Genomic DNA, 14,385 nt, shown 5'->3' on the forward strand with positions numbered 1-14,385 from the left:
CTCTTTTATTGCTTTTGAGGGTGGCACACGCCGCGGTGGTGCAGCGGCGGAGGCCCAGGCGCTGTTCGTCTCGGTCAGAGCACCCTCGGGTGCGCGTGTGTGTGTCCGCGTGTGTTGCACTGACACACGGGCAGCAGGGAACGCGCGCGCGGGCTCTGGGGAAGGGGGTTGCGTTCCTGCACCGCAGCAGACCGGCTGTGCGCCCTTTGCCTCTCCGTGAGTGCGCTCTCCTGGGGGTTCTGAAAACAGAACCGGTGTGGGAGACCAGGCCAGGGGTGCTTGTTCTGCTCGGCCAGAACGGCGGCGTTCAGAAGCAGATTTCTGGGCTGTCGCAGTGGCCTGAGCTCTTGCGGCTGCAGGGCGCTGAGCGAGGAGGTGGGTTGCATGGCGAAACCTGCTATTGCGGAGGAGCGTTTTCCCTAGAGAGGTGTAGAAAGAGGAGAAGAGGGCCAGTGATCTGGTCCTGCCCCAGCCCCTGCAGCCTGGAGAGAGGGTGGGGACGTGTAGGCTTCCCCGTGCCACTGGGAATGAGCTTAGGTCTGGGAAAAAAATTGTATTGGAGAGGAAGCAATGAGTCTGTGCCCGGTCTGTCCGTCCCCAGCCCTTCTACCGGGAGCCACCAGGGCCTGCTCGTGCCGCCTGGGCGAGGCACCCTGTCCGACCGGAGAGGCTGCAGAGCTGGTGCTGCTCCTTTGCCTGGCAGCGCTGACTGGGCATGGCACGGGCGAGCTGTTCCCCTCCGGTTGCGAGGTCCTGGAGAGCCCTCGTGTGCTTACGTCGGAGTGCGGGTCTCGGGGCTTGCTGCCTTCTTCTGCTGGCTGTCGAGGAGTTGCTCGTGCTGGCCGGGACTGCCGGCTGTTTCAGCAGGTCTCATTCCTCCCCTTAGCCCGTGGCCCCAGCCAAGCACACGACGTGTGTTGTTGCAGGGTCCTCTTCCCTCTTCCTGCAGCAGCCGTGCTCCAGCCGTGCTGCGGTGAGGTGGTGTGCCGGGGTAGGACGCACTGCCCCGTTGGGTACAAGGGTTGTGCCGAGGGCACGGTCGCCCTGGCCCTGCACACTGGGGGGATTCGGGCTGCTGCTGCCTAGGAGGGGCAGCAGGCAGCTGGCTTGCCCTCGGTGCTTGTGCTCGCCCCTTGCCTGGGTGGACTCCCAGTGACCGGGTCTGTTTTCTCTTGCAGAGGACGATCTCCCTGGGAGCAGGGGACAGGCAGGTGATCCAGACACCCATCAATGACTCGCTTCCCGTCAGCAGCTGCAGCGTGGCCCTGCTCTTCCGCCAGCTTGGTGAGACTTCTCCCCACGCCTCCTTCTCATCGGGTCCGGTGCCAAAGCCAGCTGGCCAAGTCCTGGGCTGGAGTTCCCGGCACGTCGCTTCCCACCGTGCTCCTGAGCCTGGCTTGTCAGCTCAGGGCTCTCTTCCAGCTGCAGCCACCTCAGACGGAGCCCTCCCCGGCCCCGCTTTGCCTTCCCTTTCCCAGGAGGGCAGGAGACTGGCAGCTCTCCCTGGCTCGGGCGCAGACGTGCGGCCAGATCTCATGAGAAACAGCCTGGGTGGCAGGAACGGGTGCCTGGAGGTGTGCTGCCATTAGCCTTGCACCTCTGATTAAAGGACACTGGCAGCTCAGCAGAGCTGCTTCCTCGGGGGGCTTCCGTGGGAGAGCACATACCTGGGTGACCCAGAACTGGCTTTTGGGGAGGATGTTGAACTCCTCTGTTGTGCAGAATGTGGAGGTGGGGAGTGGGATCCAGCTCGGGTGGGGTTTAGTGGTCTCTGGTGGGGTGCGAGAGGGGAACCCTCATTTCTGAGCGCCCTTCTCTCCTTTTCTCCCCAGGCATCACCAATGTGCTGTACCTCTTCTGTGCAGCGCTTACTGAACACAAGATCCTGTTTCTCTCCAGCAGTTACCAGAGGCTGACCGATGCCTGCCGGGCTCTCCTTGCACTTATGTTCCCCCTCAAGTACAGGTGAGGGAACCCCACGGCTCCTCGAGCCCCTCAGCCCTCCGACAGCAACCTAGAGCCAGCTAGGGCACAGCCGCCTGCCGAGCCCGTGCCGGCTGTCCTGCCTCCCCCTTGCTTCACGCCCTCCTGGTTTCATAGCTAGTGGTACTGGTAACGAGCTGTGTTACCAGTACCGGTACTGGTAACGGAGCCAGCGAAGGGGCAGGTGAATGCCCACAGGTCTCGGCTGTGCTGAAAGCCTCTTTCTGAAGCCTTTGGCGTGCGCAGCAATGTAATTCCAGAGTGTGTCCGCAGCAGTGAAGGGGTGTGAACCTTCCACCCCTGCCTCCCTCCTCTCTAGGGCAAGACTGGGGCTCTAGCACTGGAAGCAGGGAGCGAGGCATTACCAGTGGTGTCTGTAGCACCAGGAGCTGCTGGCATGCGCTATTCCTAGCCATGGCAACTCTTGACAGAGGGAAGCAAGCCCGTCGGGCTGTGGGACATGGTCCGGCAGCGCGTGATCACCCCATGGTGCGTGTGGGAGAGGCCAGAAGTGCTTCTCTCTCCAGAATCCGTCCCCTTTCCCTTCTCGCAGCTGCACTGCAGCCTGTGCAGAGCACAGAGCACCAGTGCACCGCTTCCGCTGGCAGCCCTTGTCCCAGCCCCGGGCACAAAGTCTCGCTGAAGGGGGGGGGGGGCTGGACACTGGGAGGCTTCCAGAAAGCCGTGGTGCAAATTCTGCCCTCCCTAGAAAGGGGCACGCGCATACAGGGCTTTTGTTAAGGTGCCGGTGGTGGTGGCCAAGCCGCCGTGGTGACTCCTGCGGGACGGCTGGCACCCTGCTCGCCCCGGCCCCAGGGAGCTGGTGATGCTGTTGACCCGCGGGGCCCGGCCAGGGATGGGGACGCTGGCTCGCAGGCTGGCTGCCGCTGGGGCTGTTTGCCCATCTCCCAAGTAGGACAGTTGAGATAGACAGGCCATTGTTGCTGCCAGCTCCTGTCGCAGTGTTTCCACGCTGGCCTGCCATACCCCCAGGCTGCAGAAAGGCTATTTGTATTCCAAAGAAAGCTTTCTTTTGGAGTTAAATTGCTCTGCTGGAAACCTTTCCCTCGGTCAGACTTAGATCATAACTCCAGGGCCAGAGAATGATCATGGTCAGTGTCCACAAGCCTTCAGAAACCTTGTGTGGCTGTAGGGCACGTACTGTCTGAAGGGCTGAGAGTGCCAGGAGAAGGCCTGCCTTCCTGGGGACAGAGTCCCCCCGCAACCTCCGGAGGTGGGGATCGTCAGCTGGTGTCACGGACGGTGCTTGGGTAGAGAGCAGGGCTCGACTGGCTGCAGCGATGCTCTTTTTTGGTTGCAGTTTCACGTATGTGCCCATCTTGCCTGCACAGCTCCTTGAGGTACTGAGCACGCCAACACCCTTCATTATCGGAGTCCACTCCATCTTCCAGTCGGAGACGCAGGAGCTGGTGAGACGCCGTGCACCCCGTCCCTTGTGCCGGGAGCAGAAGCGGTCCAAGGAAGAAGCAGGGGTCATGTGCCAGCAGTCTCAGATAGCAGCGAGCGTTGTCCTGAGGGTGCCCGGGGCAGCAGGCTGACCACGCCGGCTCGCACAGGCTCTGCTTGTTCAGGCTGGCCAGCCTGGGCTGCGATCCAGACGTGCCGAGCAAGCCAGGCAGGGCTGGCTGGGCCACGCGTCGTCGGGGCTTTGGGCTGCAGAGCCTGCACACGAACGGCTGGGGTTAACCGAGGATTTGATTTTGAAACGCGACTGGCAGTGCCGGTCCAAGAGGCTGTGTTGGCACTTCAGACTTCAGTTCAGAAACTGAATTAAATCAGAGCGTAATGAGTCTGGTCTAAACTGAAACAAGCTTTCGTGCAGCCTTCTGAACAAACTGCAGCGTGCCACTGTGGTTAAGCAGGACGGCCTCTGCGTTGGGCCGGGGTCAGTGTTTGACGATCCCAGGCTGATGAGGTGCTGAGGAGTCTGGTGCCACAGTCACGGGAGGTGCCTGCTGAGCAAAGCTGCGTCCCTCTCCTGCCAGGTTGTCCTCCCCCTGCCGCCTTCGCGGCAGGGAGCGATGGGATCCCTTCATAGCTTAGGTACTGGCAAATGCTTAGGTTTGGTGACAATGGATGAGAGAAAATAACTGCTGAAGTCTAGAGTGCTCACAGCAGATGGAGAGGAGACGGACGCCGTTCCCAAGCCCTCCTCTCCTGAGCTGGGCTTACCCCCTCGCTAGCTCTCCCTTGCCCAGCGGGAGGTGGTGGGGAGGGTGTCGGAAAGCCTGGCCTTGTCTCATGCCTGTCCTGCCGCTTCCAGCTGGATGTTGTTATCGCAGACCTGGATGGCGGGACAGTGAACGTCCCTGAGTGTGTCCATATCTCCCTGCTCCCTGAACCTCTGCTCCAGCAGACCCGGGAAGCCCTCTCCATGGTAAGTGCGGCAGCCTTTCCCCCATCTGCAGGGTGCGAACGCCTCCGGAATGACACACGTTTCCCAGGGGATCTGGGAACGGAGCAGCAGGGACTCCTCTGAGAGCAGAGGTCCGTATCTTGGGGTCCTGCTCACCGTGTCACAAGAGACCTTCCCTGATCCTGATGGCCTCTGGTGCATGGCAGTGCCGGAGCGGGGTGGTTCTGCCAAAGGTTTCTGGGAATCAGGCGGCTGGCTCCCAGCCGGGCAGGAAGCAGCTGTGGCCCTGACGCTTTTCTGGCTGCTTGCATGTTCCCAGCGACCGCTGGCCATGCGAGAGCGTGCCCAGGGCGGCCACGCCAAACAAACGCTGCGCACCGCGGCTTCTGCTCCTCGACCGTGGCCGGGGGGAGCGGGGGGGCTGGTTCCGTGGCAGCCTTGCTGTGCTGAGCCCCCAGCCCTCCCGCGGCGTACGTCTCCCCAGCAGAGCTGGAGAGGCTCCCCTTCCCCACTGCCCTCAGCCCACCGAGCTGCCCCCCGGGTCCGCGCTCTGGGTGGCGGGGCTTCACGGGGAAGGGTCAGGCCTTGAGGCTTCCCTTGCCCAGCAGAGTGTTTTCCGATACCTGCTGGTTCCAGCCCTGTACCTTTGTTTCCAAGCCCCTCGGACCTTTTCTGTGGGTGCTGCTGGGTGTCTGGGGGGGAATGCTGCTTCGCTTTTTCCAGCTGTGAAGGCAGAGATCCCCCTGAGCGTGCTTTGTGCCTTGTCTGTGCAGGTCTTGGACCCAGAGCTGGAGGTGGCAGATCTCGCATTCCCCCCTTCAACGATTTCTGCCTCTTCTCTCAAAATGCAGGTGAGCGGAGCGGGGAGCAGGGAGGAGGGGGATCCCTCCGGTGAGGCTGCCGTCCCTGCTGGACACCTCATTTCTTGGAGTAGACAGGCACAATTTCAGGCCTCTCTCCATCTCGGTGTTGCTGCGGTTAAGAGCCATAGCGCGGTACTGCCAGGACACTGAGGCTGTGGCCTGGAGTGCCGTTTCAGGAAGCCAGCAGTGCCGTTTCAGTAGCTGGCCCGTGGGCAGGGGCTGCCGGGTTTACTGCCGCGCTGGAGCAGGGGCTGGAGCAGACACCGAACGTTTGGGCACTTCAGCAAACCCCGGGGCTGCGAGAGCTCCCTTTTCCTCTGCATGCAGCGTTGGGGACGCTGCGAAGGGGCTGCGGGACAGCGAATCCAGCCTGCCGTGTCCCTTTTGCCCTGGAATCTCTGCCGAGTTTCCTGCCCTGCTCAGCAGAAGCTGACCCTGACACGTGGTTTGATCCCTTCGCCTCTGCGCTGGGTGTAAACTCCTGTCCCTGTGCGCTGGCTCCTCTGCACCCTCTGCCTGACCACGCTGTGACCACGCTGTCTTTCTCTCTTCGCAGGATAAGGAGATCCGTGCCGTCTTCCTCCGCTTGTTTGCACAGCTGCTTCAGGGCTATCGCTGGTGTCTGCACATCATCCGCATCCATCCCGAGCCGGTCATCCGGTTCCATAAGGTGAGGCGCCGGCACGGGCACACGCGTGGAGGGGCTGGCAGGCGCCGCTGGCACGCCAGGTCTCCAGCCTGGCTCTGGTCTGAGCAGGGGAGGCCGCTCCCGGAGGGGGAAGGAGCTGCTGCTGGGAGCGGCGTGATGGGGAAGGGAGGAAGCCTCTGGGGCCTGGCCAGCGAGGGAGGGCAGGGAACGTGTTTCTGCAGTGCCTCGGCCCCGTCTGCTCTACAGCCTCCTGTCCACGCGGCAGAACTACTTTTTCAAACTGCCCTATGGAATAACTCTTTTCCTGGTGGGTTGGGCGGAGGTTGGGATGAGTTGATCTGTGAAGAGGTTTGCACAAATGCAGCTGTATCTAGAAGACAGTTCTGTGTTTCCAGCAAGTGACCTCTCCGACATCACTCCCGGGTCCACCTGCATCCCTCGTTTGTCCTTGACCGTCCCGAGGTCTCGTGGGTCAGGTAGCGCTTCCCCATTTATGCCCGTGTGTGGTCAGAGGCACTGCAGCTGGCGTCCCGTGTGCCTGCTGTCGGGCAGCCTTTGAGGCTCAGAGGTGTCCCTCACGTCCTGGCCTGGAGCTGGGGATTTTCTTAAGATCTGGGGAGAGGAAGGAGGCAGGGCCTGCCTTCCCTGCCGCTTCTGGAGTGCTAGCTGTACCAGAAAGGCTGGCAGGGCAGGGAGAGCAGGGAAAAGCTCGAAGCGTTTGGGCATCCGTGGAGGAGACCTAACGCAGGAGAAGGCAACAGACGGGGAGCGCGAGTAGAGGGACTCGAGCGTTGCAGCTTGGCGTGGCCCCGTCGCGCAGCCTGCGGCCCTGCTGCGGCCGTGCCCTCCCCGCTGCACGCTCGAGGTCGCTGCGGACAGCAGGCAGGAGCCTTCCTGCTGCCTGCGCCGTCCCGCTCTGCCCAGCCCGCCGTGAGGTCGAGTGCCTGTGAGCACGCGCGCACCGTGCGCGGCCGGGGCTCGTGCATCGCCAGCGCTGCTCTGTGCTGTAAAATGTGCTCTGGTCTCTGACATTTGAAGTCAGCAGTGCGTTCATAAGGGTTTTGAGCTGTATTTTGATGCCAAATAAAGACTCCCGACAGGTGCCCGACAAAGATTCAGTAGTTCCATAAAATCATAAACATGCAGTAAACATGAGAAAATGCTCTTTCATAAAACTGCTATAAAATGCATGAAGTATAACGAACTTCCATTTCATAAAATCATTCTGTGCCGCAACAGTATGCAGCACAAAACAGCCTGAATTTCACTTACTGAGCTGCTTTGGTCACAGCAACATCTGTGCCTCTCTCACAGCGGGTTTAGGGCCACGGGACTCAGCAGCCCGTGTGCTGGTGCCGTGCCCTTGGCTCCAGCACCAAGCCCTGCGCCTCTCGGCTCCTTCCCCTGGAAAGGGGCTGCTCCAGCTCCTCCGCAGAGCGGCGAGGGCGAGCGTAGGTGGCGTGGTGGTCCGGAGGTCCGCGGTGTCGTCGGGGCTGTGGGTGAGCGGTCCCTGCCGCAGCACCCTCGTCCCGTCCCACTCACTGAGTCAGTGTGCAGCGAGCGGGCGAGGGTGTTTGGAGGAGCAAAAGCTGTTCCCCACTGGCTGCTCCTGAAGGCACGTGGTGTGCCGTAGCCGGCGGTTCTCGGGTGGGATGAGCTCCCACGCTCATCTGCCGAGGGGAGAGTCCTAAGGGCTTTCTGCAGACACGGGAAACCTGGTGCTTCGGGCTCCCTTTGTGGTGCTGGTGAGAGGCTCCTTCAAAGCCACGTTTGGGGAAGAGGTGGGGTGAACAAGCGTCGTTCAGGACGAGGTCCTCGTCACAGCTGCCAGAAGGAGCCTGCGGCCGCTGTGCCCCTGCTCCCCCCCGGGGAGCACAGCAGGGCTGATGCTGGGGCTCTTCGCTTGCCACCGAGCGTGTCCTGCTGCAAATGCACCTCTCGCTGCCGTGGGCCAGAGGGACAGGTTTCTGTGCCCATGTGGGACGGGGAAGGAGGTGGCGTGGTCCCACTGCTGCACGGGCGCCCGTCCGCTGCGGTAACAGCGTCACCCACGCTGCCATGTCAGCCAGGGTGACTGACGCCTGGACCGTGCTGCTGATGGTCCGCACTCTCCCCTCTTCCAGGCAGCCTTCCTTGGGCAGAGGGGGCTGACGGAGGATGACTTCCTCACCAAAGTGCTGGAGGGCATGGCGTTCGCTGGCTTTGTGACCGAGCGGGGGGCCCCATACCGCTCGATCGACCTGTTTGATGAGGTAAGCGGCAGTCTGGGAGCAGCACCCCCCTGCCCGGCCGTCCCACGTGTCCTTGCTCCGCTCAGCTCTCCCTGCCCCTCGAGGGACGAGCCGAGGATCTGCCGTGACGCTCCGGCTGCAGCATTGCACTGGGGGACGGAGCCGGGGTATGGGAAGGGTGGCCGGGTCCCGCCTAGCAGGCAGCTGCTCCTCTCACCCGTCTCTTCTTCTCCCAGCTTGTGGCTTATGAAGTGAAGCGCATGCACGCAGAAGAGGGGAACAAGCAAAAAATACTGCGGCACATCAAGGAGCTGGCGGAGAAACTTTACAAAAACGTGAGTCCTGGAGGCCCGAGCGCAGGACGGGGAACCCGGGCAGAGGGAGTACGGGGCAGGGAGAGCCTGGGTCGGAGCCCTGGTCAGTCTGTCCTCCCTCCGTAAGCTCTTGCTGGAACCGATGCTCGCAGCGCATGATCCTGTCCCGCCCTGCGCTCTCACGTGTGGCAGGGCACCTGCTGATGGGCCCAGAAGTGTCTGGCTTGGCGTGAGCTGCTCCCAGGAGTGGGATTTCTCGGTTTCAGGTGCCCTGGGCATCACGCGCTCCCATGCCTTTGCTCTAGAGCAGCCCCTGCGCTTGTCGTCTGATCCAGGGCGCACCAGCAAAGGTCTTCTGAAAGCAGAGCAGCACCTGTGGGGCCCTTGGCCCCCTCAGGACGGAGCTCCTGAATGGTGCTTTGCTCGCTGCTGTGTTCAGGGCTAGAGCGAGCTGTCCTTGTGGCTCCTGGGAGCAGAGCGTGCCGGCACTGCTGCCCAGGCGGCCCGCCCTCAGGGCTGCGGGTTTCTTGGGGCCGTAGATACCGGCTGGGAGAGCGTTTGGCCTCAGAGCAGCAGAGGCTGCTGAAGGATGCCTCGCTGGGGCTCCTGCCCTGGGAGAGGACGCCCGAAGGCTGCATGCCTGAAAAGAAACTGTCTTTGCTGTGCCAGGAGAACCCGTACCCCGCGGTGACCATGCACAAGGTGCAGAAGCCCACGGAAGGCTGTCACCTGCGCCTCCACCAGAAGCCTTTTCCTCGTTTGGATGAGGGGACAGTGCAGTGGATCATCGACCAGGCCACTGCCAAGCTGCAGACGGCTCCTCCTGCTGTGAAGGCAGAGAAGAAATGCATGGTGCCATCGGGACCCCCCATTGGTACGTGTGCGCAGAGGACCTTTCCCTGCAGCGAGAAACCCTGCTCAGGAGGAGCTTTACCGTGGCGTAGCTGGCTGCCTTTCACGCTACGGCGCATCCGAGGGTCCCACGTGAGCAAAACATGGGTAGTGCTGCTGTCTTGGAGAAGCAGCAGCGCTGTCCCCATTAGCTTCTGCCCCTCCTCAGGCTGCTTAGAGCTCCCTGGAGTCTGTCAGCCAGCACGAGGGGACGGCTGAAGACCCCGCAGGATTCTTCCATCATGGGCTCTTGGAGCCTAGAGCCCTGCCCACGCAGCGCAGCGGAGGGGGCACCCGTTTCTCCCCACCCAGGGGTGAAAGCTCTGCCCTGACTGAACTAACAGGGATTCTCTCCCCAGCTGCCATCATGGAGCGCAACGGCAATGCCCTGGCCAACAGTGCCCGTCGCCTGGAGGTGGTCAGGAACTGCATCTCCTACGTCTTTGAGAACAAGATGTTAGAAGCCAAAAAGGTGAGAGTGGCTCTTGAGGAGCCGGTGGTTGACGGGGGAGAGGGGGGGTTGCTCTGCCTCTCCTCTGTGGCAGGCCGGAGGGGACGTTCCCTGCCCGGGTGCAGATCTTTGCTGACCAGCTCTGTTCCCATATGTTCACGTGTTCTCTCGGCGCCGTTCCTCCTTGTTGTGTCCCTGGGCGTTGGCTGATCGCTCCACTGCGTCAGCTTAGCACTATTTCTCCATCTCCCAGTGCCCCCCGGGGTCTGTCCGGTGGAGATAACCAGGCTGGGGTCCTCCCCCGCCTTGCTGAGCAGGGACCTCCCCAGGGCTGTGCTCCAGCTGCCCAGGCGTGGGATTTTGCTCTGGTTTGCCTCCATGTCCGAGTGCGGATGAGCTGTCTGTAACCACCCTGGTGTGAGCCAGCGCAGTCAGAATGTGAAGCCCCTCCCGCACCTCCTCGTTGTGGGCTGCCCTTGAACTCACCGTCTGACCAGGACTCCGCTGGGCCCCGTCTTTCTACTCCGTGACTTCTTCTTTCCTCTGCAGTTATTCCCTGCTGTGCTGCGCGCCATGAAGGGCCGAGCAGCCAGGCACTGCCTGACCCAGGAGCTGAACCTGCACGTTCAGCAGAACCGAGCGGTGCTGGATCACCAGCAGTTTGATTTCATAATCCGCATGATGAACTGCTGTTTGCAGGTAGGAGAGGGCTGGGGAGAGCGTTTCTCTTAGGAAGGAGCATGTTTCTTAGGACGGAGCCTGTCTCCCCTTGTGGGACGCAGCATGGTGCAGGGATCGGAGTAGGTCTGGGGGCCTTGCAGTGGATCCTCTTGTAACCTCCACTCTCTTCCCCAGGACTGCACTGCCATGGACGAGCATGGGATCGCAGCCGCTCTCTTGCCGCTGGTCACCGCTTTCTGCCGAGTGAGTATCTGCAGTATCCTGACGCCCTGTCCAGCCCTCGCAGACTCAGAACTCCTCGGAGGCTGCAGAGGCTGGCGGACTGAGAGCCAGCGCTGCAGCCAGGCTGAGGGCAGATCGTCCCCTCGGTGCTTCGCAGAGCAGAGGGTCCTGTTCGGTAGCTTCCAACCGCTCGCAAGGTTGGCCAGGCTGGCTGCGCCGGTCTCTGAGCCCAAGGCGGCTGGAACACCTGCGGGAAGGGTGCTCAGAAGCTGGGGCTGCTCTGAAGTGCCGGCTTGATCTGTCGGTCAAGCTGGGCTGACATAAAATTCTGCCTGCCGTAAAGCATCTGTAGCATGAGGCCCTGTGGGGCTCTGGGTGGGTGCTGGGCAAATCTGAGAAGGGTTTGCAAGGAATGCTTGGAGGAGCTCTGATGCCAGTGTCCCTCCCGCCAGCCCAAGGGTACGTTGCCTTTCCCAGCAACCGGCTCGAGCAAGGATTACCTGGAGAGGAGAGCTTGGGACAAAGGCCGTGTTTGTTTGAAACTCTCTTCCACCTTCTGCTTCCTCAGAAACTGAGCCCGGGCATCACGCAGTTTGCCTACAGCTGTGTGCAGGAGCACGTGGTGTGGACCAACATCCAGTTCTGGGAGGCCATGTTCTACTGCGATGTGCAGAACCACATCCGAGCCTTGTACCTGGACAACAACGAGGAGAACCACACGGATGAGGTGAGGCGGTGGCAACGGTGCCAGTGTCCCTGGAGAGCTGCTGTGCAGAAGCAGCTCTCCCCGAAGGTCCACGGGCTGATAAGGATGCTGAACCAGCCTGAGGGACTGCATCCTGGTTCTGGGAGACTGCTGTGGGAACAGCAGGGTGAAGGCTGGCAGGTCTCCTGCCCACGCAGACGACTGACGTCTCCTTCCAACTCCTTCAGGAGAGCACGGAGGGGCCACAGGAAGCCAAGTCTGCCCTGGAGATAGCATCGGAGCAGCTGAGGCTCTGGCCCACCATGAGCCGAGACAAACAGCAGGAGCTGATCCAGAAGGAGGAGAGCACTGTTTTCAGCCAGGCCATCCACTACGCCAACCGCATGAGCTACCTGCTGCTGCCTCTCGACACCAGCAAGAACCGCCTGCTACGCAGCTCTGGGCTGGGGGATGTGGAGAGTGTCAGCAACAGCTTCGTCACCAACAGGTAAGCAGGGCTGGAAAGCTGGGCAGGGCCGTGCTGCAGGGACACCAGAGCAACCTGAACTGGGGACGGGAGCTCCTTGGTGCAGTACCTGGGGCGTCTGGGTCATTCAGCTGCCGTCAGGATTGGTGCAGGTTGCAGTGCCCAGGGGTGCTTCAAGAGTGTTTCACTCATAGTGTTTCGGTTTCGCTCATCTCAAGAGTGGGAGCTCTCCTGGGTTCATATCAAGAGTGGGAGCTCTCCTGGGTTCATATCAAGAGTGGGAGCTCTCCTGGGTTCATATCAAGAGTGGGAGCTCTCCTGGGTTCATATCAAGAGTGGAAGCTCCTGGGTTCATATCAAGAGTGGAAACTCCCTGGGTTACAGCAGGGGAGAGAGATGTTCTGGGTTAACTCTTCCCTACTCCTGTACGGCAGCATCGCTGGCAGCGTGGCTGAGAGCTATGACACAGAAAGTGGATTTGAGGATGCAGAGAGTTCCGATGTGGCCAACTACGTGGTGCGATTCATCAACCGCTTTGTGGACAAAGTCTGCACGGAGAGTGGAGTCACCAACGAGCACCTCAAGGGGCTGCATGTCATGATCCCTGGTAATACGCATTGCAGCAGCGCCGGGGAATGGGCGGCCTTGTGATCTCACTGGGGATTCTTCCAGACCAGCTCAGGGGTCTGCTCAAGAGGTGGTTCTGCAAGAAGCAGTGGGAAGGCCAGGAGAAGGCACACACAGTGCTACGGGGCGGGTTGGCAGCCCGATGGGTGGTGCGTAGGACAGGACGTTGCTTGCAGTCCCTAACTTCATGTTTGTCCGCAGACATTGTGCAGATGCACATAGAGACACTGGATGCTGTGCACAGGGAGAGCAAGAGGCTTCCTCCCATCCAGAAGGTAGGGACCCGGCCCGCTGCAGTGGGGGGGAAGGTTCTGGTGCTGCGTGGGGCTATCAAGTCCCCTTCCACAGTCTGCGCGGGCCTGAACTTCCTATTGTGCATCCCCGTAGCCAAAGCTGCTGCGCCCCAACCTGTTGGTGGGTGAGGAGTGTGTGATGGAGGGGCTCCGTGTGTACCTCATGCCTGATGGACGGGAAGAAGCTGCTGGAGGGAATATTGGTGGTCCCCCTCTCCTCCCCGCGGAAGGAGCCATCTTCCTCACCACTTACCGCATCATCTTCAAAGGCACTCCCACGGACCCTCTGGGTAAGGGTCTTGTGTGCACCACATCCTCTGTCTTCAGGGGTTGGTAATGCCTGGGGAGGAGGTGGCTGGTAGCTCTCCTGGAGCAGGGGCTGCAGCTCACCTTGCTGCGGGAGCTGATGACAAGAGCCTCCGGTGGTTGCCTTGGTGAGCGACCAGCCAGCACTGGGCCTTGCTGGGGGTTGCTGCAACCACCACAAGCTTGGTGGTCGCTCGCAGTGCTACAAAAGGGGTGGTTGCTCTTGCTCTCCACCTTTGGTAGGTGATAAATTAGTCGTGCCCGTCCTAGGCATCATCTACAAGTTGCCGTAGGCTGGCTGTAGTATGTCTAACCTGTTTCTGGCCGCCTACATAGGATAACCTACGGGGGTCTCTGCGGTGATGGCCACCGAGGGTGGTCCAGCGTGGCCTGGCCTTGTGCCAGGCTGAGGCAGCGGGATGTGGCTAACCTGTTCCCATGCTTGTGCCCAGTGGGGGAGCAGGTGGTGATCCGGTCCTTCCCCATCGCCTCACTGACCAAAGAGAAGAAGATCGCTATCCAGGCCCAGGCGGATCAGTTCATCCAGGAGAGCTTGCAGCTGCGCTCGTGCACATTCCAGGTGAGACCGCGTGGGGCTGTGGGCTGCTCCTTTGCATTGCACTGTCTCAGCTGAGGAGCACATTGCTGTGAGACCCAGCAGGTACAGGGCCGTGGCCGGCACCATCCCTTGGGACGAGGCACTCGCTGCCCGGGCTGATGTGGTTTGGGGGTAGTGTTCCTGAGGGGACCAAAGACAACCTCTGTAGCAGGTGACAGTGCACCTGAGGGGACAGAGCCAGAGGCCCCCTTGCAGAGGAAGGAGTAGGCTGTGGTCCGTAGACTCACAGAAGGGTTTGGGTTGGAAGGGACCTTAAAGCTCATCCAGTCCAACCCCCCTGCCATGGCAGGGACACCTTCCACCAGACCAGGTTCCTCAGAGCCCCGTCCAACCTGGCCTTGAACGCTGCCAGGGATGGGGCGTCCGCAGCTTCTCCGGGCAACCTGTGCCAGTGCCTCAGCACCCTCATAGCGAAGAATTCCTTCCTTATATCTAACCTAAATCTCCCCTCTTTCCGTTTAAAGCCATTACCCCTTGTCCTGTCACTACCTGCCCTTGTAAAAAGTCCCTCCCCATCTTTCCTGTAGGCCCCTTCAGGTACTGGAGGCTGCTAGAAGGTCTCCCCCGAGCCTTCTCTTCTCCAGGCTGAACAGCCCCAGCTCTCTCAGCCTGTCCTCACAGGGGAGGTGCTCCAGTCGCAGCCCTGTTGTATGCAGGAGCAACTTCTTGCTCATTAGCTGGGGGCTCCTTTCCAGCTGCTCCAGTG

General features: G+C 61.2%; 1 protein-coding gene across 4 annotated transcripts in view; it reads left to right on the forward strand.

Moving 5' to 3' along the window:
* Window positions 1-14,385, forward strand: part of SBF1 (SET binding factor 1) — an 86,064-nt gene that overhangs the window by 59,926 nt on the left and 11,753 nt on the right. For all 4 annotated transcript variants that reach the window (XM_072856315.1, XM_072856322.1, XM_072856331.1 and 1 more), the window contains exons 6-23: window positions 1,179-1,284; window positions 1,833-1,965; window positions 3,305-3,413; window positions 4,268-4,381; window positions 5,134-5,211; window positions 5,780-5,893; window positions 7,996-8,124; window positions 8,340-8,438; window positions 9,087-9,291; window positions 9,668-9,780; window positions 10,309-10,458; window positions 10,615-10,683; window positions 11,231-11,389; window positions 11,596-11,855; window positions 12,269-12,441; window positions 12,663-12,736; window positions 12,849-13,044; window positions 13,513-13,640. In XM_072856315.1, the coding sequence (XP_072712416.1) occupies window positions 1,179-1,284; window positions 1,833-1,965; window positions 3,305-3,413; window positions 4,268-4,381; window positions 5,134-5,211; window positions 5,780-5,893; window positions 7,996-8,124; window positions 8,340-8,438; window positions 9,087-9,291; window positions 9,668-9,780; window positions 10,309-10,458; window positions 10,615-10,683; window positions 11,231-11,389; window positions 11,596-11,855; window positions 12,269-12,441; window positions 12,663-12,736; window positions 12,849-13,044; window positions 13,513-13,640 (2,409 nt within the window). The remainder of the gene's footprint in view (window positions 1-1,178; window positions 1,285-1,832; window positions 1,966-3,304; window positions 3,414-4,267; window positions 4,382-5,133; window positions 5,212-5,779; window positions 5,894-7,995; window positions 8,125-8,339; window positions 8,439-9,086; window positions 9,292-9,667; window positions 9,781-10,308; window positions 10,459-10,614; window positions 10,684-11,230; window positions 11,390-11,595; window positions 11,856-12,268; window positions 12,442-12,662; window positions 12,737-12,848; window positions 13,045-13,512; window positions 13,641-14,385) is intronic.

Source organism: Ciconia boyciana, chromosome 1 (genome assembly GCF_034638445.1).
Source record: "Ciconia boyciana chromosome 1, ASM3463844v1, whole genome shotgun sequence".
NCBI lineage: Eukaryota > Metazoa > Chordata > Aves > Ciconiiformes > Ciconiidae > Ciconia > Ciconia boyciana.